Below are 22,330 nucleotides of genomic sequence, written 5' to 3' on the forward strand. Positions count from 1 at the left end.
AACACAATTCCAGTTTTACTTTTTTTTTTAAAGAGATGCATATTCTGATTTCTGAATTCTTCTGCTTTTCCCTTTTTCCACTTTTTTTTATTACTATAAAATCAAGTCTGTTCCTCCTGTAATACTGGGAATGGTATGATACTGAGCAATATGTTTCACAAGTCCAAACAAGTGTTTCTTCATAGTCCCACGCTACTAAGTTTTCAGTCTTTTCAGTCTCTACTGGTAAAGAAGTTTCTTTTCTCCCATTCTCACCACTATGTCCTCCTCTTTCTCCTTTCCGCTTCCTCTGTCAGGTGCAGGCCTCTGATCTACAATCATACACTTGCCCTTCAGCACATTCTCATTTCCAATGTTTGGCTCAGGGTTCCTGTAATACTGTCAAGGAATCTTAAAGTCTGGATTGTCTTCACAGTTTGAGTAGCTGATAACACTCTGATGAATGGAACGCATTTGATTTTAACCAAAACAATGCTGTTATAATCCAAATCAGCTTCCACACTAAACCAGTCTCTTTTGTTGATATGTTTTGATTTTTTTTAAATACAGGTATGTTTTTTTTCTTTTTTTTTTTTCCCTTCTTCCCCCCTCTTTTGTAATGATTCATATATTGTATGTTAGGTCACTATAGACTTATCCTTATATTGCTGTAGTATAGTCCCAGTTTTGCACTAGCAAGATATCAAACTTTACACATAAGCTTATCAACTTTTTAAGACCACTAGCTTTCGTAGGTTTTCCTTATCATTTCATGCTTTTACCTACAATAGTCTATTGTTGTTTGGTCCACAGAGTCGATGCCCATATACATTACATTTTAGTATCTTAATACTTCTTGAATATCTCCTTCAAATCCCTACTACAAAGAGTCTTTTTGACATCTATTTTTTAATGTGTTTTTTCCCAGCCAAACCTTCACTTGTCTCTTTAGGCACTTTTAATTCGTGTACTCCAATAGAGTTCATTGCAATTCATCAGGGACTCTATCCCAGCGAGAAGTGTCTTTGCTTTCTCTGGTGTTTCTTTTCTTCCCCACTTAGTAGTAGGTGCCAAGATGAGAAGGCATATGAGCAGCTGGCAGCCTGGTATTGGGGTAGATACCTCCAGTTGGTGAATTCCAGTACGGATTAGGGGCAGCGAAAAAGCTGGACGATGTTACGGGCAAAGCAGGGGGGTGGGGAGCTACAAAGTTCATCTTCTGAGGGTGCGCATGATAGGAACTCATGTAGGGGAGGTCTGATGGGTATTTGTACATGGACGACTCTGGGGGGTGAGGCTGGAGAGCCTGAGCGATTCCATGGAAATCAAATTTGTAGGCGTAGCGCTTACCATGAACCTTAGTCATAATATTTTTATCATAGTAGTAGCGAAGCGCACGGCTGAGTTTGTCGTAGTTCATGTTAGGTTTACTTTTCCGCTCCCCCCAGCGTCGAGCCACTTCGTCGGGGTCGGTCATCTTGAACTCCCCATTGGTGCCCTCCCAGGTGATGCAGTTGGAGTTGGAGCTGTCCGAGAGGAGCTCCAGCAGGAACTGCCATAGCTGTATCTGCCCGCTCCCTGCAGGGGGAAACGAAATAGAAGTGTCAGGACTAGTGACTAATAATGTTAAGACATCAATTCTTCCAGGCTCTCACATAGGACCCTATTAGGAAATGTTGCAATGTCGGTTCCTACTTCTTACTCTTACCTAGTCCCCTTTCTCCCAGCCCTGTCTCATGAAATCCTAAACAGCAGAGATAATGGTAATGTGTCATGTTTTCCCTCATCTGAGTGGCAGAATGCCATTACATGGAGATTTAAGAGTTACCTAATGTCATTCAGTGTAGACAATTGATGGGGAAATAATACAGCGCTCATTTAGGAAACTAATCTCTAAAGTTCAGGACAAACAGCTTTCACTTGCGTAACATTTTGCTTGTTCTCACAGCATTATGTTGCAACTAAATGTTCTCTGCTATGGAATAAGCCTACACAAAATGGAGAAGTTTAGAGAAAGCTGGGCTCATGCCAAACCATATCATCCATTTGCAGCATTTGGGGAAATGCAGAACGGAAACTTATTAGCTTGCTGTTGCGCTGCATACAACCATAGGGCAAAACATTTGCAAGAACAGTGAAAAGGTCCATAAAATACATTCTTGTCATCGTTCTGTGTCAAACGAGTTTAAATGATTATTGAAGTTCAGACTTAAAACGTTGTTGTTTTTTTCTCCCTCCTCTGCCAATTTCATCTTAAAAAGAAAATAATTAGTCTGCTGTCAACTTTGCAGAATTGTGTTGCCCTGAGTTACAGGAACAAAATTTGACCATTTTAGTCAATTAAAAGTACATTTCAAAGGGCCTTGCCACTGATATTCATGTTAAAAGCATAGTATTTCTTAATAAAGCAGCACTGAAATGATGCAAAATACAGCTGAAGCAGCTTGCAAGGCAGTCTGTTTCACAAGCACAATGTCAGCAGAATTTGCCAACCAGCTTGTATGTGCTAACTTCTAAGTACATCTCTGACCAGGAGCTGGTTGGGTTTCTTTTTTTTTTCCACACCAGATATGTGGGTATAATAAACAAGCTTTTCTTTAGAAAGCTTATAGTAGCGAATTATAATATCAAGCTAGAGTAGCATCTGAAATCCATTCGCAGTTTATACTTCAGTGCAACTGAAAACCATATTCGTTCAAGTGATATTTATCCAAAGTGTCCTTAATGAATTTCTTCTGTTCCATTAACATGCATTAAGTAAACAAACAAACAAAAGAATCCATGGTATGAGCAAGGCATGCAAGTTTTAATACACGAAATATAACAAGAGGATTAGCCTTTGGAAATCAATAAACAGTTCAGCACTGGACAAAACACAAATTTTTGAATAAGCAATCCAACATATGTTCTAATATAAACACTTGCCTTCCAAATGTAATATATAGTCCTATGAAAATAAATGGTTGCTGTCAATTTCCTTTTAATGAGAGAGTAATTCCACCAATTTATAAACACACAAAACATGTTAAAGCACAGGAATGATGATGTGTAGGAATTCCATATCCAAATGTTAAAAAAGTATCCCCATCCAGATCATGTTAGTGTCTTCCACAGTAATGAAGGCTACCAAATGGACGCTTGACAAAATTGTAAAAGCCGGGGTTTATGGACAAATTAAAGGGAGGTAGGCCCCCACTTCCAGTTAAGATCAGTGTCACCTGGAAACCCACCGCCTTAGGCCATTTGGAAAATCCTGTTCTTAATACTTAATTGCTTTCCTATGCCATGCAAAACCATTTAGAAAGTAAGCTAATCTAGAACTGTGCTTGATGTCACTTGGGACAAAGTGAAAGGAAATGGATCAGTATTTTGGCGATTTCGTGCCTTGAAAAGCCATACTGTCATTGTAAGAAGAAACATTGTTACTGAGGGTTGAGAAGACCTGCCATGTGGAACAAGGAACACTGTGCCCTGTGGCTGTTAAAGCAAGGGAAATAGGAAGTGGCACATACAATGTCAATCCGTTGTGGCAGATTATGTTGTTGATTATGGTGGTGTATGGCCACAGTGTCCCCTGCGGATTCCCAGCAGCAACGGTGAAATCTGCACAGTTCACAATCAGAGTTATTAACTCACCAAGAAGGTTCCTCGTCTTTAGCTAAAATACGCTACAAGCCCCTGTCCACAACGTGCTCTGTAGCGGCCTTCTTAAAGTGGGAGAACATTTCTGAAGTGTCTAACCCAATTATTCTTTGCAAATAGATTATGCTTTCCTGTTTTTCCCCTATATATTTTTGCTGGTTTGGGTTATTCATCCCAAAATTTTGTATTTGTCAAGGTCAGTATGGCATTGTAATGTGGATTAACAGAATCTGGAACACGTATGATGCAGATCGGTAGAAGAGACTCACGCCCTTCTGGAGGGGTACTTGGAGGCCAGATGGGATATCTTACAGCACTTAACAAAATCCCGATGTTTAGGCAACTGAAGTTGCCTATTGATATGAGGAGTTGAAATACCTCTAATGAGGTATTTGACTGACTGAATGTAACCATCTACTCTAGGATGATTTGAATAGCTCTCTATGGAGAGCTATATTAACTATGTCTCCAGTGAATATCATGGGAAATAAGACACCTAGCTCATGTGTAGATACCTACATTAAGATACATGAGTTTATCTGTCTTAATCTGTGACCTCAGTCCCACCCTTGCGTGATTTAGAAACCTAATCCTGCAACACATTGGGTAGCATCAGCTCCCACTGAATCATACTGAAGAGTGATAAAATTGGTCACATCACCTTCCAGGTCTGGCCTTACAGCTGAAGTGGGGACACTAGCAGTGAAGAGCAATCCTCCTAAATCAGCAAAATCCCTTCTCACCTGGATTTGCAAGTCGGCTGCTGGTCGGTCCAAGAATCTGATACGGATCTACAAAATTGTGAAAGAAAGTTTTTAAATCATGTAACAATGATGTCAAATATTTTACATGTTATTTTTTAACCTTGTAAAGGGCAGTGTACATCGCCTGATGGGACAGCAGGTCCAACACCGGGGAAAGAGGTTCCTTTCTCTGCATCGCAATATTTGCATGTTTTCCCTTAAAATTGGGTGTGCAAGTGAACAACTGCAAGGATACACATTTGCCTTTTGTGCTGTATTAGCGTGCACAAGCATATATTCAGACACACTGTAAATTTGGTATTCCGATTCCTACTTAAATAAAGTACACATACACACAGGCACCCTTTGAGTGTGCCAGGGCCCACAGGCACAGACAGGTAATGGGGTGAGAGTCCCCTCCGCAAAGGACAGCGGCCTCTCTTCTTGTGAGGCCACATTTGTTCTCCCTGCACCACTAACTCTTTCTGTGCCAAAAGAGCCTCCAGACGAGGGCTGAGAGTGCACGGCTGAGCCCAGGCAATGTGGCTGGCTCTGTTCTTCTTTGTCACTGAGTCCAGTGAGGGATCCCCTGTATTAACCTTGCAACTAGGGTTTTCAGAAGAGCCTGTGTCAGCCACACAATGTTCTCCTCCAGGGGTTCCCTCCGGAAATGAAAACTTATTTTGACCTGAATTGAAGTACAACAGGAAACGGGGAAGGCTGTGACAGAAGTACAAAAGCCAAAGCAATGGGCTGCAAGCACAGCCCGGAGCCCCTCATGGAACGACCCTGTCACTGGGCTGCCTTGTCTCTGGACAGCTGCTCTCAAACGGCCGCCAGTTTTACAGCCAAGAAGATAATCAGGTCACATTCCTTATACATTTAAATAATCTGTGCAGCTCACACACAGCCATTAAACGGCCCTAAGGACTTACACAAATCATCAGTACATTTCTTGAAAGATTCTCATGGTTGGAAGGCCAGATTAGATAAAAAGTATTTGAGCAAAAAGCAGTATAATACTTCCCAGGCAGCATGCATATGAGTTAATGAGATGTAGTCATGCGCACAGTCTTATTTAGCTATAACAAAAACCAGAATAATGATTTCAAATCCATGTGATAAAAACAGGCTCAGAGTCTTCTGAGCTAAGAATATCCTCCGTATCTTTTTTATTTCCTATTTCTACCCTTTTGCTGTTAACAAAAGCCATAACTGACTCAGAATCTCTGCAGTGCTTTCCAGCTACCCGTCCAAAACACAGTCTAACTCACAGTAAGGGATTAGGTCCTACCCCATGGATTAGCTGCGTTGAAACCACAAAATGCACCCATTTTGCAAAAACACTAGTCTACAAACTCATAAACTTCTACTTTCTCCTCAGTTTCCCAATAGACTAAGAATCCTTCTAATTTTCCTGTTTAATTTCAGGAGCCCAATTCAAATAGGCTTCTTTATGGTGTAATCCATTTTCCTTTCTTTGCTCATGCACATTTTCCAACTGCTAGCTTTTCAACTACTGTGGAATATATAGTCTTTTGACATCCTTACCTTCCACCTTTGTACCTAAACTGTATATAGGTATTTTGTTTAACAGCTTTTTTACTCTGCAAGGTCGTTACTGCCATTAAACATTACTAAAAGCAATTTTCAATGGCCTTCATCTCAGATCCAGATGTAGAGCCAACTCATACATGTCTGGGGATTTAGCGGTCACCAGCTGGAGATCTCATTAGTGGTCTGAATCAGATGTTGCATTTTCTTCTGGTTGGTAGGTGAGAGCTGTCTTTCTCATCATGTTCAACAAACGCTGTCACACCCAGGCATAATTCAAACAAAATGACACCCACCTAACTGAGGACGCTGGTCTTCTGTTTTGGGAACTGTTGAGGATGATGGCTGCGTAGCTGAAAATGGAAAAAAACACGTAGTTATTTTTCCAGTTTCGAAGATGGTCACCAAACCTGTGATAGATCACAGGTCTTTGACTCCTGCTGCTCACCACTCGATGGTCACAATAGGATTTAGCTTTATAAGACTATATGGTCATGGACCTGATGAAGCTTGAGTTCAAGGAAGGATGTAGCTGCCCCAGTGACTCCACCCAGTATTGCCCATACACAGCTAACAGGCTTTCCAGCCAAGGCACAGGTAAAAATCCTCCAGAGCTGAATGCTGAGGTAGCTCCTATCACTTCATTTCAGAGTCTATCCAGGTTGCACCAGATGTGCATTAGGCCCACAGGCTGGACATATGCAGATGTTTTTTACCTTTTGACTGAGGACTGGGGTGGGTGTGACTCGTCCATGCTGATCTTCTGGCTTGCTCATAAGGCAAATCTGTGAAGAAAAAATACACTGATATATGCAGATATGGCATAAAGTGTTTATGTCCATAAGGAGCACATTTCCAGGGGACCCATTGGACTGGAAAAATTATTCAAATCGAAAGGACGCTGCTTGTTAAAACCTTTATCGTCTTTATTGTCTCTAAAAATAGCAGTACCACATTGCCCTCTGCATTGCTCTTTAGAGGTGCCTATTCTTGTTAGGTGTCTGAACTGCACTGAAATAGCTGGTACAAATATTCTATAGAGTCCAACATTTCCAAAGGCTCAGAATACTCCCTTTGGTCTCCTTCCACAGCCCAGGACACCAAGGAATGACACAAACTGCACATCAGGGACAATTTATGCTAGAGTCTTGCAGAAAAAGTTCCCCAAGAGGTCAGAGCTCAGATTAAGCATAAACTGTGTACCATTCCCTCCCAATCTCAGCATGTAACAGTATTTTAAGAAGATAGACTTTAGTGGATTTAATGTGCCATTCTTTGTTAGTCTTTTGCTGTCACCCCTTGAGATTAATCAAACCTTTTAGGCTGAGTTTGAGAGTTCCCTTTTCTGCCACCTGGTCATAGGCAGAGACAACAAAGTCTTGGTTTTGTCTGTTGGAGATTCCTCTAAACCACTGTTGTATGTTTGTGTTTGCAAGTGCTCTCTTCCTCAGATGCACTCTCTGGTCCCACTCTCATCATTCAGAGTCCAACCTTTTGGGATAATTGATTGCCGCACTTTGCCAATCGCACTTGTTTCTCTTCTACTAGTCATTTCAAATTATTAGTAATTCTTTTTCCTTCACTTTCCCTTCCACACCCCAGTATCCTCACAGATCTTTAGAAACTGAAAACAGTGAACATGCTTAAATGTTAAACATATATATGTATATGTATTATATTTCTTCCAAAAAGTAGATAGCTTTTTTCCTGCTTCATCTATTTAAATAGTCCTTTCTGCTTTTTGGGACAAGCTCCTTAACTTTATGTATCTAAATTTTCATTTGCCTTTTCTTTTATTTACTCATTACTTCTATTTCATTCAACTGCTTTAGCATATAAAAATGAAGAAACTAAAATGTAAAAGCTTTCTTCATAAAATATACATAGGAAATTCAAATGTTTGGTTTACCCTTTGAAATCTTTTGCAGTTGCCTGTGCTTTTCTGTGGCTGGCTTTAACACATTAGGTAAAATTGCTGCCAAAATCAGAGACTTAAGTAGCGTGCCCAGGATCTCAGGAAGGTAGCAGTACCCACCTTGTATAACTAAGCTGGTGCAGATGGTTTGATTCTTAACAGTGCTTGTGCTTTATTTTAGAAATGGAACCAGTTAGGAAGTAAAGAAACAGTCACAGACTGGCTCTGTGCAAAACACATGTATCTGCCCATTTCCAAGCACTATGAGCAGAAGTATCGAATGGAAATAAAGTGTAATGTGAAATTCACAACCAAATTGCCTTTAATTTATTTAGTCTGTTTGGCTTGAGTAGCAGACTGGCATTACCAGCACTGTCGTCTCCCGGAATCTTATACTTCAAAAACTTTGCATTTGCTGAGATATGCAATTTATCTTTGTATTACATTTGAATAACTAGTGCCTTTTTATGCTGGATTTCTTGAGAACTATTCCACACTCTTGTCCTTCAGAAACTCGGAGAAAATAACGTGGATTGCACAAGTGCTCATCTCTGAGCAGAATACTGGTGTGCAGGAGAATCATTGTAACGTGCAGATGTCCTGACCAAGCTGAGATCAACACTGCTATTAATTTTTGTAGTTAGAGACACCTCATGGCCTGAGGACTTTATCATCTGGCAAAAAAATTCAGAAGGACTCTGGTCATGTTTCCAGGGGTTTCCGAGTTCTGTCTGTACAGAGGGGGACAGGGCTCCGCCGTGGGCTGCTTGCATGTATCTTGTCCAGCCCTGCCTTGCCTGGCCAGATCTCTACCTCCATGGCAGACTTGCAAGGGAGATTCTGGTGACACAAGGAACCTATTTTTTTCCTGTAGTTCTTCCATTCCCTGCCCAGAAACACTACAGACAAATAGGGGAAAAAGATCACATAGAAGGTATGTGCCTGTCATCAGGCTGTGCAACTCCTCCCACAATCTCCTCTCTCCTCTCCCCTCTCTCCTCTCCTCTCCTCTCCTCTCCTCTCCTCTCCTCTCCTCTCCTCTCCTCCCCTCTTCTCCCCTCTCCTCTCCTCTCCTTTCTTCTCCTCCCTTTGTATATTTGTGGGTCTCCAAATTAGACACTTGTACACTGAGAGGGCTATGTGATGTTACATGCTTGTACTTGGTGGTACTTGCAGCCTTAAAATATATTTGGTACAAATTTAGTACTGTGAAAAAACTGTTTTGCCTTTTAACTCAACACATCATAAAATGGTTTTCTGACTACGCCCTCTCCATTAAAAGAAAAATCCAGTTATCAGCCTTTCTTGAAATAGCACAAAATTCCAACTTCGTTCTTAGTTCAGTATTGTGCCTTGATAAACATGTTGCTATCCTAGATAAGCAGATCTGTTCTTATTCATGAGATATTAGTACAACATGTCCTTATCTTGGGCAGATCTTTGATGGGAATGCTGTTTGATGAGCCATGTAGACAAACCCATATTAGGTCTTTCTGAGCTCCTGATAACTTCACTGTATTACTCTCAGCTTGCTGAAACCTCATGTTCTGTTGTAAAGGTGACTGAAGAAATAGGCCTTTGTCATTGCAGTTCATTACGAGCCCTGCTCATTTCCTATTTTCTATTGTAGTGCCTTAACAATGGCAATGCTTAATTACTTTCTCCAGAATTGCATCCCAGGATTTGGCTAATTCCCATTTAACATTATTTACTCCCCCCCCTCATTTTTGACCTTTTTCATGTCATCAAGTGATTGTCCCCAGGGTCTGCCATTGCTCTCACACGAAGGGTGCTTTGTTACGGAAAAGCTTCTTTGCAGTCTAGTTGAAATGTGACATTTAACGAAAAGGAAAGCCATGGAATAAGCCAACAAAATAGTTTCTTGAGAGAAAACTGAATTTCTGCAAAAAACCCCACCTTTTTCTTTCTGATGAAAATTCTGACTGCAAAGATGTTTGTCAACTTTCAATTGTAAAAGATGAAATAAAATAATACTTTCAAAATCACATCATAGTTTGTTGCAGGAAATGTTTAGTTAGGATACACCAGTTTACACAGAAGAATAGAGACACCCCATATCCAAACTACAACTCCCACAAGGAATTGTGTCAACACAGGAAGATGCTTTTAATGTTGACATAAAGAATTTTGTTTTGTAAAAGTGTCATTGTAAATGTCATTTGGATAAAAATGCTAAAATGAAGGACTTCACCATGTCTGATATGTGGGTTTTTTAGAACCTTTTACTTCAGAGAAAATAGTATTTTGTTTTTCCATCACAAGTCAGGATGAAACAAATATTGAAATCATAGAATTTCTCATGGGATGACAAAATCCAGTTTTTGTTCAAGTCCAGTGGAAACACACCCATAAAATAGTATTCTTTCACACCAGACTCATTCTAGCCTTTGCCTGAAATCCTCTCATTTGGCATGGTTATTTCCTGCAGGACACCCAGGTCCCTCTGGTCTTACGTTACATGCTCATTTTCGTTGGAAACTACTGAGAGCTCCTGGCATCCAGTTTTACATTGCATAGATGGTAATCGTTTCTATAGCTATGCTTTGTCTTCTCATCCATATTCATGTCCAGATTCCTCCCTACCATTCAAAACTCCTGGGTGCTACTATAACCTGTCACCACAAGGGCCACAGTCTGCTTTAACGTTTCATGAAAATGTTTAACTTTTTTGGGAATACCCCTTCTTCTAATACTGAGGCTAAGCAGGTACTCTGTGACACTCTTTATTTTGATAATTATATCATGTTTCCTCATCCCCAGACCCTGAGTTGAAAAATTTCAAACTTTTATATCTTTCAACATGCTCGAAAGATTTTCCGTATCCCCACGGCTTGCTCTAAGCGCCTTCTAATTCTGCAAATAGCCTTTTTGATAAGGGATGATTCACACAGCTTTCTGTACAAGGCCATACTGCTGATTTATTTAATGGCACAGTCAGATCTCTCATATGATCCTCCACTGTGTTTCTTCATTTGTTTACTTTTTTTTGACTTCGGTCAACAACTAGAGCAGTGACTTTCATTGTGCCATAAATAAAGATGCCTATGTTAAGTTCTTCTTTTATGAGTGAAGAGAGTTAATTTGAAATCAGTAAGATACGCAAATAACTTGTGTCTTACACTGCATTTATGAACTTGTATTTTCAGCTGTTAGCATATTGCCAGTTCGTTGATCTCTAATAAGGCTCTGGGCACCTGTACAGGAATCCTTTAGAGGAATCTCTGGTTTTAAGTAATGACAAAATCGTACATCATCTCCAAGTTCTATACCAAATTTTCTGTCCGTTTTCCAATTATTAATAACTATATATCAGAGAATATAGATCAGAACTATAGACAGAGAATGCTAAAGCACCCATGACTTCAGATGTCCATTATTTAGTCTTCGTAACAGGTTAATTAGCCAGTTCTTGATCTGTTAAAATATTTTGTTTCTTTTGATATGTTGATTTAACTTTTATTGTAAATAGTTGTGGGGCACTCTGGTAAATGTCTTATGAAAGCCAAATGCCAAATGTATGCATTGGATCAGTGGTTTCCTTTCTATTAACTACAGTATTGTTATAGACAAACAAATCTAGCAGAAGAGTTTGTTTTCCTAGAAACCGAACAGGGTGGATTTGATCATGTAATGGTCTGGTAGCTGTTTCCCCATCTATCTTTTTTAATTATCAATTAACAAATCTGCAGACATGCATATATACATGTATACAAGTGTATATAAAATAGTTACTTGTGTATAATCTCCTGGATTATACTCTAGAGCACTGATAAAAGTTAGATAAAATATTTGCTATCCAAAACCCCCTCTGTTTTTAATGAGAGAATGTATCTTCTCACAAGTGTTCAGTCAATTCAAGTGTATGTCCCTGCAGAACACTTGGATGTATGCCTCTGGCTCAGTAATTGATTTCCTTTAAATTTAGTATTTTGCTGCAACTCCTCTTGATGTCTCACAGTACTTTGTGCTTATTACTGGAAAACCAAATGTCCAGATTAGGCATTTTTCCAGCATCTTTAGTGGTGAAGGGTGATGTAAAGAAAATTTTTAGCTTCATAGCAATGTCCTCATCTTCTTTAATTACTCCCTTTAGCCTTTCACAAACCAGCACACCCACAATACTTTCATGGGCTTCAAACTTCTGAGCAATAAGAACTTTCTTATGTTTTGATTTTACTTGTTTAATCTCTTAAACTCACAATCAGATGTTGTGGGGTTTATTTGCCTCAAACATAAATGAAAAGAAGATAGCAGGAGAAACATGTATCCTGCATTTTTAGAGTACTTTTTCCCAATATACATCAAGTAGCATTATAAAAGAGGGTATTCTTGCCTTATTTTACAGACAGAGAGCTGAAGCACATTGAAAAGTGACTGCGCTGGGACAATGGAACAGAACCAGTGAATACAGCTCTGATTGTCTGATTCTCTGGTGCTTTAAACACTAGATAGCATTGCTTCAAAGACAGAGATATGTGGCAAAAACAGACATTAAACTGCTCTATTTAATCATCTCACTCTACACAATGATTTATGCACACACATATATATAAAATATATGTATATAATATGTGAGTGTATTCAAAATATAGCCTAATACTTATGAAAAGACTTGAAGGAGAAAAAGAACGAGATACTTCAAGAGATGAAATGAGTAAGATTACAGCATACAAAAGGTGGTCATTGTTCATACCTGGCCTGGTTGTAATTCTTTGTGTTGCTTCTGGATAAACTGATGTATTTGGAAAAATAAAAGTGGCACCTCCTAAAGAGAAAGAAGAAGACATAACACCTAAAGATTCATTTTCACAGTCCCTAAGTCCACTGATATTTTCCCTCTTGTAGTGTGTCTGAATGAAGACTACGAATAACTATTTTCTATCTTAGGACTGTTAGATATAAAAGTTAATTCCGATAGCCTTTGCACCTGTGCAAATCCATTCAAATTACTGGATAAAAGTCTGTGCAAAATCTGTGTTAAGAGAGGAGAGAGTCAAGTTCAGGAAATACCTTCTACCTTCCCCACAATCACCTCCACCTGGGCAGGTGGTTTCATATCCTCTGAAATAAAACTTCTTTGCCTCTCTTCATTAGTGCATGCACTTCCCAAACAGGTTCATATTTTCAACAGAGACTGTAGGCCTGGGCCAAAGCCTATCGGTGTCTGTGGGAATCTCCTCACAGACTTTGATCGGCTTTGGGTCACACCCTCAGAAATCTCATTCTCTTCACAGAATGAAAAAATTAAAAATACTGAGCTTGATATAGAAAATGGTATCTCACATCTCAGGCATTGAAATTGCTCTAGCTGCATCAACAGACTTCTAATGACCATCTCTAGGAATATGAAAAGGGTCACAAGGATTTTTGCAGTTACTGCTGACTTCAAGAAGAACTTATTTCTAACTCTTTTGGGGTCCTTTGGAAATCCCACTCCAAAGTTCCTATGCCACCAGAACAACTAATTTTCCTTGTGCTGATGATCAGCATGATATTATTCACACTCCCAATGACAGAAATGCAGACAATCTCATTTTGGTGAAATGAATTTCAATATATCATTGTCAGTGCGCACATACAGAAAAAGATAACACATAGAACTGCTGAACAACACTTGGATAAGTATATGTGGAAACTGCTTGGCAAATTAGCATCTGGAAAGCCAGGGATGGAAAAGACCATCGAGTCCATCTATTTTTAAAAAGGGCTTAAGGCTTATTCCAAACCCCATCAAAGTCAATGGAAAATTTTTTGTTGCTTTTGGTGGGGTTTGCAGCAAGCCTACAGCCCACAGTAGGACTTTACGTCAAGTGGCAAACATCTAATCTCAGGAAGAGATCTTCTAATCTAGTCAATTTTGCTAGGAAACTCACTGCTATTTACCACAGTGAAAAACTAAATGAAACATGAAAAACAAATTCCAATCCAAGGTGGTTTTTTTTTTATTTTATTTTGCATTATCCTTTGTATTATCTTTTTCATTTCTCATAAAGAACTGTTATTTCTGGTCACTGTAGGTAACTAATACCCTCAGGCATGATCATGCAATATTCCAAACATTTTTAATCAGTATGTATACCATACTATATGTACAATTCCATGCCATCCTCTGCTGCTAGAGCAAGATAAAATCTATTCTGAATTATTTTCATAAATATTTTAAGTCACATCCTGAAAGACAGATGCTTTTGAGGCATGTATTGTATCGTTCTCCTACCTACACTCAGTACTTTTCGGGGCCAAATTAACAGAAGGGTGAATATTAACAAAAATCATTTTACATTCAGATCAGACTTAGTGGAAATTATAACATCAAACTTTATGGAGTTTCCAGCTCAAGTTCCATATACTGACAAATGAGATGAGCTAACTGCCTAAATGGCAATTTTATTGAAGTATATGTTATATACTGCATGGGAGGGGAGACAGTCACCATTCACCAGAGCCCACAGCACTTAGGCAAATGCTGAAGCACTTTTGGGCTCCACCAACCTTCTAGGAATCTGTGGAGTAGATCTGACAGTACAATGAGACAGAATGAGAAAAAAAGTCCTCAGACACAAAGGCCCCGAGCCTGCTGTTTTTCATGTGTAAGGGACCCCATTCTCTTGCAGGAATCAAGAAATTACCAGTAAGGAGATCATTTTTGCACCATCTGGCCCTACGTGATCTCACTCTTTTTCTGTGTCTGTGCATGAAACTCACACACACAGCCAGGAGAGGATATGCTTGTCTACCTCCTGATTTACCATTTCCATTTTTAGCAAGCAACCCATAAAAAGGAATCCTGTGCTTTTAGAAGATGACCTATAGCAATGGGAGCAGTGCCAGCATTACCTGTGTTTCTAGCATGCATTAACCGTGGAGAGTTTTGTAAGGCCTTATCAACATCATCTGAAGTCAAATGTGGAAGAGGAGCTACAAAACAAAACAAAAAGCAACACCAAAATGAAAAAAAATTGTGAATTATCTTTTTAAACAATATTTTCCCCTGACAGGATTGTTTGAATGCAAGTCTACCGACAGTCAGTTTCAGTCTGCAGTTTGGAGGGAGGCGTGTGTGCTACAGCTTAAACTAGGGCATTCATTTATTCAACATTATGAATGCATAATATTTCTGACTGATTATTGACAGTGTGCGTGTGGAGAAGACTGCACCGCACTGGTGTTGCAATGCTTGTTGTTTTTTTCTTTAAAAACCATGTTCACTTTAACTTCTTTAAACTGAGGCAAACCTGCAAAATTTCCTCAAGCTTAGATGAAAGCCCTCAAGCCAGGAATTCACTAGTCCCTTCTTTCGCTTTGAAATGCTAGCCATGCACTACAAGTAATTTGCATTTGGACTTCAGGGACTGTTCCTTTTTTCTGTGAATTTACAGAACTTTTATTCAATTCAGTGAAATCTTCCTGATCCTATTCAGAGTAGAGCAAACTGCTGTCAGTCCTTAGAATCATGCCTGGAATTCGCTTTATGAATCAATGTTTGCACTCTCACGTTTAGCATTCTTATCATTAAAATGGAAAGAAATGAGTATGTGACCAGAAAAAACATTAGCACTGAATCCCATATGATTTTCTTCCTACAGTATGCTGATGAATATGCTGGGTTTCAATTTGATTTTTCTCTGAGATGGACATGTAGAAATATTCCCTAACTCTTTTCTTCAATGAACATGAGTGAAAACCAACTGAAATTAATGGGAATCTTTCCATCAAACTCAAGAGGCTTTGGATCAGGCTCCCCACTATGTTCTTAAGAACAGCAACATTTGCAACAGACATTTGAAAACCCAGCTGAGTGTAACCACACCATTAAATCTAAGACTGATATCAACCACAGATTGACTGTAGCCACTACCATAATGACAGAAAACTAGCTTACTCTCTCTGAGGTAGTGTAGGTGTGACAGAAGGATATCTGCATTATAGCTTGGGGTGAGTCTCTGGAAGTCGTCTTTGGTCATTTTACACAGCTCCTTCCCATCGATGTTCTGGAACAACAAGATGTCCACATCTGGGAGACCGTACTCCTTCACCGCCCATTCCAGCCACTGGCGTACGTGGTCTGTGCTCCATAACGTAGGATCTGGTGGTATCACAAAGCATAAAATTAGGCAGAGAGGGGAGAGTGCTGATGCACTGGACCGGTACAAAAAAAATGTAGACCACAGTCAAACTGGAGAGACCTTAATCCCCTGTTTACTGACTGCTGGAGATACATGAGGAATTAATTTGGCCTGTTGAGTGCAAAGGAGAGTAACTGTCTGTGAAAAACTATTAGGGAAGAGCTGTGAGTTCTGATTATTAACAAACCCTCGCTGTTGAGCTCCTTCTCCCATTTAGTTCTTTTGTCTTGTTATTTTTATGCATTATTATCCACAGATTAACATAGGCTCCTGTCCTCATGCAGAGAATACTCTTTAGAAAAGTATTTAAGAGAGCCCACTAACAGCACTGTGACTTGTATCTGAGGAATTTTCAAAGCTCTCTGTTGAATTGGTATCTTTATTCAAGTGAAATTTCCACTCAAGTCAGAAGTACTGTTTCTTGGGCATAGGCTAAGTAAGCTCTCACAGATTTGGCTAGTTATTTCATAAACTAGAGTGGGACATATTGAAATATTCTGCACTTCCTTTCCTAGACTGCTGTGTTGTACTGGTGTACATTGCTACACCTGCATGGTTTTTTACTTACTACCTGAAGCACTGACAAAACCATCCGGGAAAAAAACCAAGAACTAGCCCAGATTTTTAGCAAAACATGAGGCCAAATACCTTGTGTTTTTTAATGAATCCTTGATTTTAACTTAAACTTCTTTTTTGCCTCTAAACTCCTGCTTTTCTATTTCTCTTCCATCCTACTTCTCCCTATTCTTGAGTTACGGTAAGCACCCATCAACATGCAGGTCCCTAACAACCTGCAGTGCACATCCCCATAATGGAAGACAGCTCCTACCATGAAGAATTTATACTTTTTGAAGAGAAAAGAATAAAGCTAAGGGGAAACTAACTCCTTGAGAGTTTGTGCCTTCCAACCTAAATAATTCTGATATTCTGTGATATCCTGAAGACTGAGAATGGAGCACACAGAGGTCAAATGGCTGTACTCTGTCACATAGAATTCTGTGGAAGGGCTGGGACTTGAGTGACAGCCTAAATAGCTTTTATGTGGCTTAATTCAGTGCCAACCCCTCTCTTTTGACTGTTGTTCAGGCTGGTCTGAAAGAGGTGGGGACTTCTTTTCATGGGCTAGGAACTATTCAGAGTCTGTCATGCTGTTGCTCACTCCCAATCCTTCACCCACTAGTGCCTCTTTTCTGATGCTTCTTTTGGCATTTTAAGCCCTTGCAAGTCAGAATATTTAATCGTCTGGAACTTCAGAGGGTTTCTCTTCCCTGAAGTGCACCAAAAAACACTTAAAAGAACCCCTCCACCTGGTATGAAATATGTAGCAATTTAGAGAGATGCAAGCCTGGTTGGTAAACCTAGGGTCTGGATGAGATTGGCCGCATCTACAGCAGAGAACTCCAACAACTACATTCAGATTGGTTTGAAGTAAACAACCAAACACCAGGAAGTTTACCAAAATATTTTCATTATGCCTATAACTTTTAAATGCTTCTTATTTATGATAACTAGAAAGTTACCACAGCTGGAAATGTGAATTTTGCTTTTTTTATTCCTAAACATTGCCACATGAGCTGCACACTGCCTACGTGGTAGTCAAACAAACTGATTTTTACCCATACATTTCTTCTAGGGACCTCAAAATAGCCAGGCTGTGAGTGTGACCATCTTGTTCCTTGAATGTCACTCAAATCCACCTCAAAACACACCTCCAGGAATACACTGAGAAAAAGAGATCTTGCTGAGCTAACCATGCTAAGTTACTAAAAGACTGAAAAAAGTGCCAACCACGAAGGAGATAAACGTTTTAGAAGAATATTCAAATGTGAATTTCAGTGTGGTCTGCTTCCAGTTAGGCAGGACACTTCATTATTCAGTGCATCACTCTTCTGTGCTTCAGAATAGAACTGTCAATACCATTGCAGAGGATACTGCAACATATTTGTCCACACGTATCTTGACAAATAACTGAAATAATCACAGCTTGCAAAATTGGCCACAGTTAGTACTCTTGCATATCTTAGCAACTGAAAAACTGTAAGAATATTAAGCAACACAGCAGTAGCAGAAATGTTTCAGACAGGCACATCTCTGCTGGAAAGGAACTAGCAGCAAAACATTCCCTTCTGTTTGCAGGTTGCAGGTGTTGTGTCTATGCTGTGTATATCCAGTGGTTTATGAACACCCACATATGTCATGATGGTCTAATGCTCTGACTTCAGAAATAGGCATGCTAATTATTTTGCAAACCAAGGCAACAGACCTTCCAGCAGAGGTTTGTTTGGAAGACAAGGCACAGAGGAGTAGATGTCTTCTTGTTCAATTAACTGCTGAATCCCACAACCAAGCTTGCCAAAACTAACCAAGAATTTCTCAACTGTGCTCTTATATTGCAGCGGAGTTGTCAGTTTGCTTATTAAAATGTTTTACACCGCCCAAACTCAGGGGATAAGCTAGATAAATGCTTTTCATGCACTGCTCGATTTCACAGAAGCTATTGTGTTTTTAACGTGCTGAGGGCTGGACTGCATTTGGTATTTGCAGGGATACCATGTGGTATAGTGATCCTTTCTCTCTCCCACACACTCTGCACCCACCTAGTCCATGGTGTTAGGAAATGGAAGTGGCTCTTCATTTTGCCCACTTTACAGTGAATACTCCAAAAGGAGCTACAGAAGTCAGATAAGATCTGAGTGTCTGTAATCAGCCAGTTCTGCTGCTGAAATGGGAAGAACAGGTTGAGGAGGTGGCTTCACTACGATATTTCCCAGCTTGTTCTCTTAATAACCCTAGGCTATTACTGCTCTTTTCTTCCTGATCACCTGTATCATATCGCCACTTTTCTCCAAATCTTCTTAAATAATGTCAGTAGACTTAGGGGAAATACATTTTTTTGCTTGAAATTTTTGTGTAGAGGGTCTAACCTGCTGGCACAATGACTCTTCGTTCATTGGTAGTCATATTTGGGGGTGGAACGTGCTTCTCTTCCATGTAGTTTCCATAGTTCATCCCAACATTGTCTGAGCCGCTAACCATTTTCCCTCCTTTTGCCACGCTGCAGTCATCAGGAGAATTCCTAAACAGAGGAGAGAGGTATGCTTCTATTATTATTCCAGTCCCTACTAATATCCTCAGCAAAGAATCACACTGAATGAAATGGAAAAAATGAGACTCGAGCTGTTGGTTGGGCTGTCACTGGAAAACTCAGTACCTACCACCCAATGACTCCAGCTGATTCCTTCAGTTGCCTCAGAAAAAATGACCAGCCTCAATGGACCATATATTTATTTTTATTTTCAAAGGATCAGGCTCTTATATGTCTCCAAACATATAAACACTGATGATTTATTTCCAGAGACTGGGCTAGAATGGAGGCTTGTTCATGAGCTTGCTGAGCCTGATGGCTGCAAGTAGCTGCACTTCTCTCTCCAAACATCTCACAGACAATTCAGCAAACATAGAGATGCACTTAATGTAAATTTTATGAGGGAAAACTATTATTAGTTGTCATTGTCCAAGCTTGGACAGCTTCCCATCTCCACTGCTGTCATTGTTTCATGTGGGGCACGCACAGTTGCACTTTATGTCATGCAATGTAGACACACTTCTACGTATGGCTTACAGAAAAGGAACATTTGCCAAAGCCATGATTCAAAATACCACACGCATGACTGGAAAAACCTTTCAGCTCCTGACTAGCACAGTCTCCATGGTACTGTAGTCAAGAAATGGAAATCTGCAGAGGATCTGCAACCAGACACCTCTTTAATTTTGGCTTTGCTTTCTGAATAGAGTCTTTAGGTTTAACATCCCACAGGGGGTTCCCTAATGGCATTTTAATTGCATCACAGTTTTCTTTCTGGCAGACACAGACATATTTGTCCCTTAATTTAATGTCTACAATGTGTTTCATCAGAGAGAGAAAAATTGTTACAAAACTCAAAATAAAGAACAGAGCCTCGGGGAATACCTTTAAATGTAAAGAGGCTGTTTGGCAAGGGAAGGAGGGTGTTAGTTGGGTTTTGGTTTCTTTAGTGATACTACATTACTAACAAGTTTTCTTTTAGTCCTGCTATTTAACTCCTGAAACTGTACTATGGTCTTATTAAACAAGCAGCAAGTCATGTTGCAATGCTTCATGTCGGTTCCTTGCAAACCATCTTGGTCCAGAGAACCAAGAGACCCTCCAAGACCCAGAGTCCTGGAAGCGTGTTTCAGGATCTGCCCCCTGCCCCCCAAAATGTGTTTCACCCAGAGCCTCTTGCTCTCCCCAGCTCAGAAATCCCAGTTCTTGCTGCAAGTGTTGGGCAGCAATGTCACTGTAAGCTAACCAGTGGTCAGAATACAGGTGCTTTCCCAGAAGAATTTTGCTATTGTTTGAGGACAAAAGAGGAAAAGTAATATACAGTTTGGACCACTGTCTGCTCAACATACATCAAAAGGATGCGGCAGATATTTTATCCAATGTCCAAGTGACTCGGTTGAGTTGACTGCTCAGCACTACCGTGGGTCAGAAACTAATGCAGTTATAATTTTCACATGTGTTTTAAAAAATAGTTAGCACTTGGAAAGCTGTAAAGATTTAGTATACATCTTAAATACTAGAAGTACGTTTTAGGTATATCAGTTTTCTTCTACGCAGTGTTACTACTAATTTTACTATGTTGTAAAAAAAAATTAACTGCTGATGGCTTTCAGTTTAAAAATAAAATATATCACAGAAACCATTCAATGGGTCCTGTCATCTTCTTTAGGAGAAGAAACAGGGCCTCAAATGTTGCCTGGGAAATGTTGGCTTCACATACCTTTTTCAGGTATAAAATATCTTGGGTGCCGCAAAACATATTACATATGAAATCTGCCTTGTGTAAAGGTCCTACAACTGCTTCGTCAGCCACAGGACTGAATAATAACCACAAGGGAAGATATAGTCAGCACATGGTCTTTCCTGTCATTGAGTGGTGGTGAATTTAGCCTTTCCTCAGAATCAGAATACTTGGGCATTATTCTCTAAGGTTTAACTTTCCTAGCCCACTACATACCTCTAAATATAATTCTGGGATGCAGCTTATTTCTGTCTAAACAGAGCTAAGCAAAACTAAGTAACTTTTTCTTTCAGACGTAAACATGTTGAAAAAGAGCTTTTGTGATGATTGCTTGTGACTAAAATGTTGGCTTTTTCTGTTTACCTTTAACAAATACAAAGGGCATATGTGCATAAGTGAGTCTGCATAATAAATCACGTATATTTGGAAACATCGTCCAACTCCTGCCCTTATACCTGTGCAGATGCCCACCCTGACTCCCAAGGTCAGCTATGTTACAAAGACAAAAGAAAGAACCATTTGGCCTATTCACTGACTTTTTAGGGATGTTTTTGGGAAACAGAGAGCTAGCAGCATCCTTTGGCCTAACTGGCACAGTTACTTTACTTTGTTTTCCTGTGAAAAGGAACTTGGCATATAAGGACATAAAAGTCTTGCTGCTGATGTGAAATATCACATCAGTATTAGCCTACACCACTTCTATGAGCAATCGTGCATTAAAAACACTCTTGTAAACACTGAACAGTAAATGATGTGAACGATCCAGTAGTAGCACACAGCTTTTGGCAATCTGACAGGGCTTCTGCGCTGGTTTTCTGTTCTGAATATAAACAGACGGGGGTGGGGAAGAAGATCATAACTAAGTCATAACTTTTGATTAAAATCCAGAAGCAGATGGTGAAGGGTTTTGTCCCATTAGCTTACTGGGTGGACAAGCAAATCCCCAGTTCAGCAAGTCTTCCAAGACCACGCTTAACTTCAAGCATGTAAGCAGCTCCATGGGAGCTAACAGGACGACTCAGGTACTTCAAATTGAGCGTGTGCTTATGCATACCACTGAACCAAGGCTTAATTCAAATGGCTGGAATGGACTCCTACAGTGTAGAAAGCAAAACTGAAAATGCAAGCAGACACTAGAAAATGGTGGTTTTAGTGCCCAGAACAACAAGAGAGTGATTGTCTGCAAAGGCTTTTTTTAGGACTTTCTGTGAGTCTGCTTTATTTCTGAACCACTGGGGGAGCAGGGGCAGTGGAAAAGCGGCTTTCAGAAAGTGTGCCCAGTGTAAAGGGTGCAGCTTTGCAGTGATTCATCCTCAGCTCCAGGTCTGAAATGAAACTCGAGATGTTTTTCTTCACAGCTGCGTGTTATTTTTAGCCTTTGTAAATATACTGTGTTACACCTGGAATTTACAAAAAAAAAAAAAAAAAAAGTGGAAAGACTACAATCATGCTACCCAAGAGCACTTTGTCCAGTCCTGAGCTGATTCAGCTCTGATTGCTGATAAATGTCTATTGAAGAAAGTA

The 22,330-nt window shown here is 39.8% G+C and overlaps 1 protein-coding gene across 3 annotated transcripts in view; it reads right to left on the reverse strand.

Annotated features, from left to right (window-relative positions):
- Nucleotides 1-577: 577 nt before the first annotated feature.
- ERG (v-ets avian erythroblastosis virus E26 oncogene homolog) overlaps nucleotides 578-22,330 on the reverse strand; it is a 32,858-nt gene continuing 11,105 nt past the window's right edge. Inside the window, exons 2-9 of one of the 3 annotated variants that reach the window (XM_009577634.1) lie at nucleotides 18,905-19,056; nucleotides 15,737-15,940; nucleotides 14,692-14,772; nucleotides 12,548-12,619; nucleotides 6,635-6,703; nucleotides 6,215-6,271; nucleotides 4,365-4,412; nucleotides 578-1,557 (exon numbers count right to left, since the gene is read on the reverse strand). In XM_009577634.1, coding sequence (XP_009575929.1) covers nucleotides 1,037-1,557; nucleotides 4,365-4,412; nucleotides 6,215-6,271; nucleotides 6,635-6,703; nucleotides 12,548-12,619; nucleotides 14,692-14,772; nucleotides 15,737-15,940; nucleotides 18,905-19,056 — 1,204 coding nt within the window. In that variant the 3' untranslated portion in view covers nucleotides 578-1,036. The remainder of the gene's footprint in view (nucleotides 1,558-4,364; nucleotides 4,413-6,214; nucleotides 6,272-6,634; nucleotides 6,704-12,547; nucleotides 12,620-14,691; nucleotides 14,773-15,736; nucleotides 15,941-18,904; nucleotides 19,057-22,330) is intronic. The other 2 variants (XM_009577636.1, XM_009577635.1) reach the window with 2 other exon arrangements.

Source organism: Fulmarus glacialis, unplaced genomic scaffold, assembly GCF_000690835.1.
Source record: "Fulmarus glacialis isolate BGI_N327 unplaced genomic scaffold, ASM69083v1 scaffold27375, whole genome shotgun sequence".
Lineage (NCBI taxonomy): Eukaryota > Metazoa > Chordata > Aves > Procellariiformes > Procellariidae > Fulmarus > Fulmarus glacialis.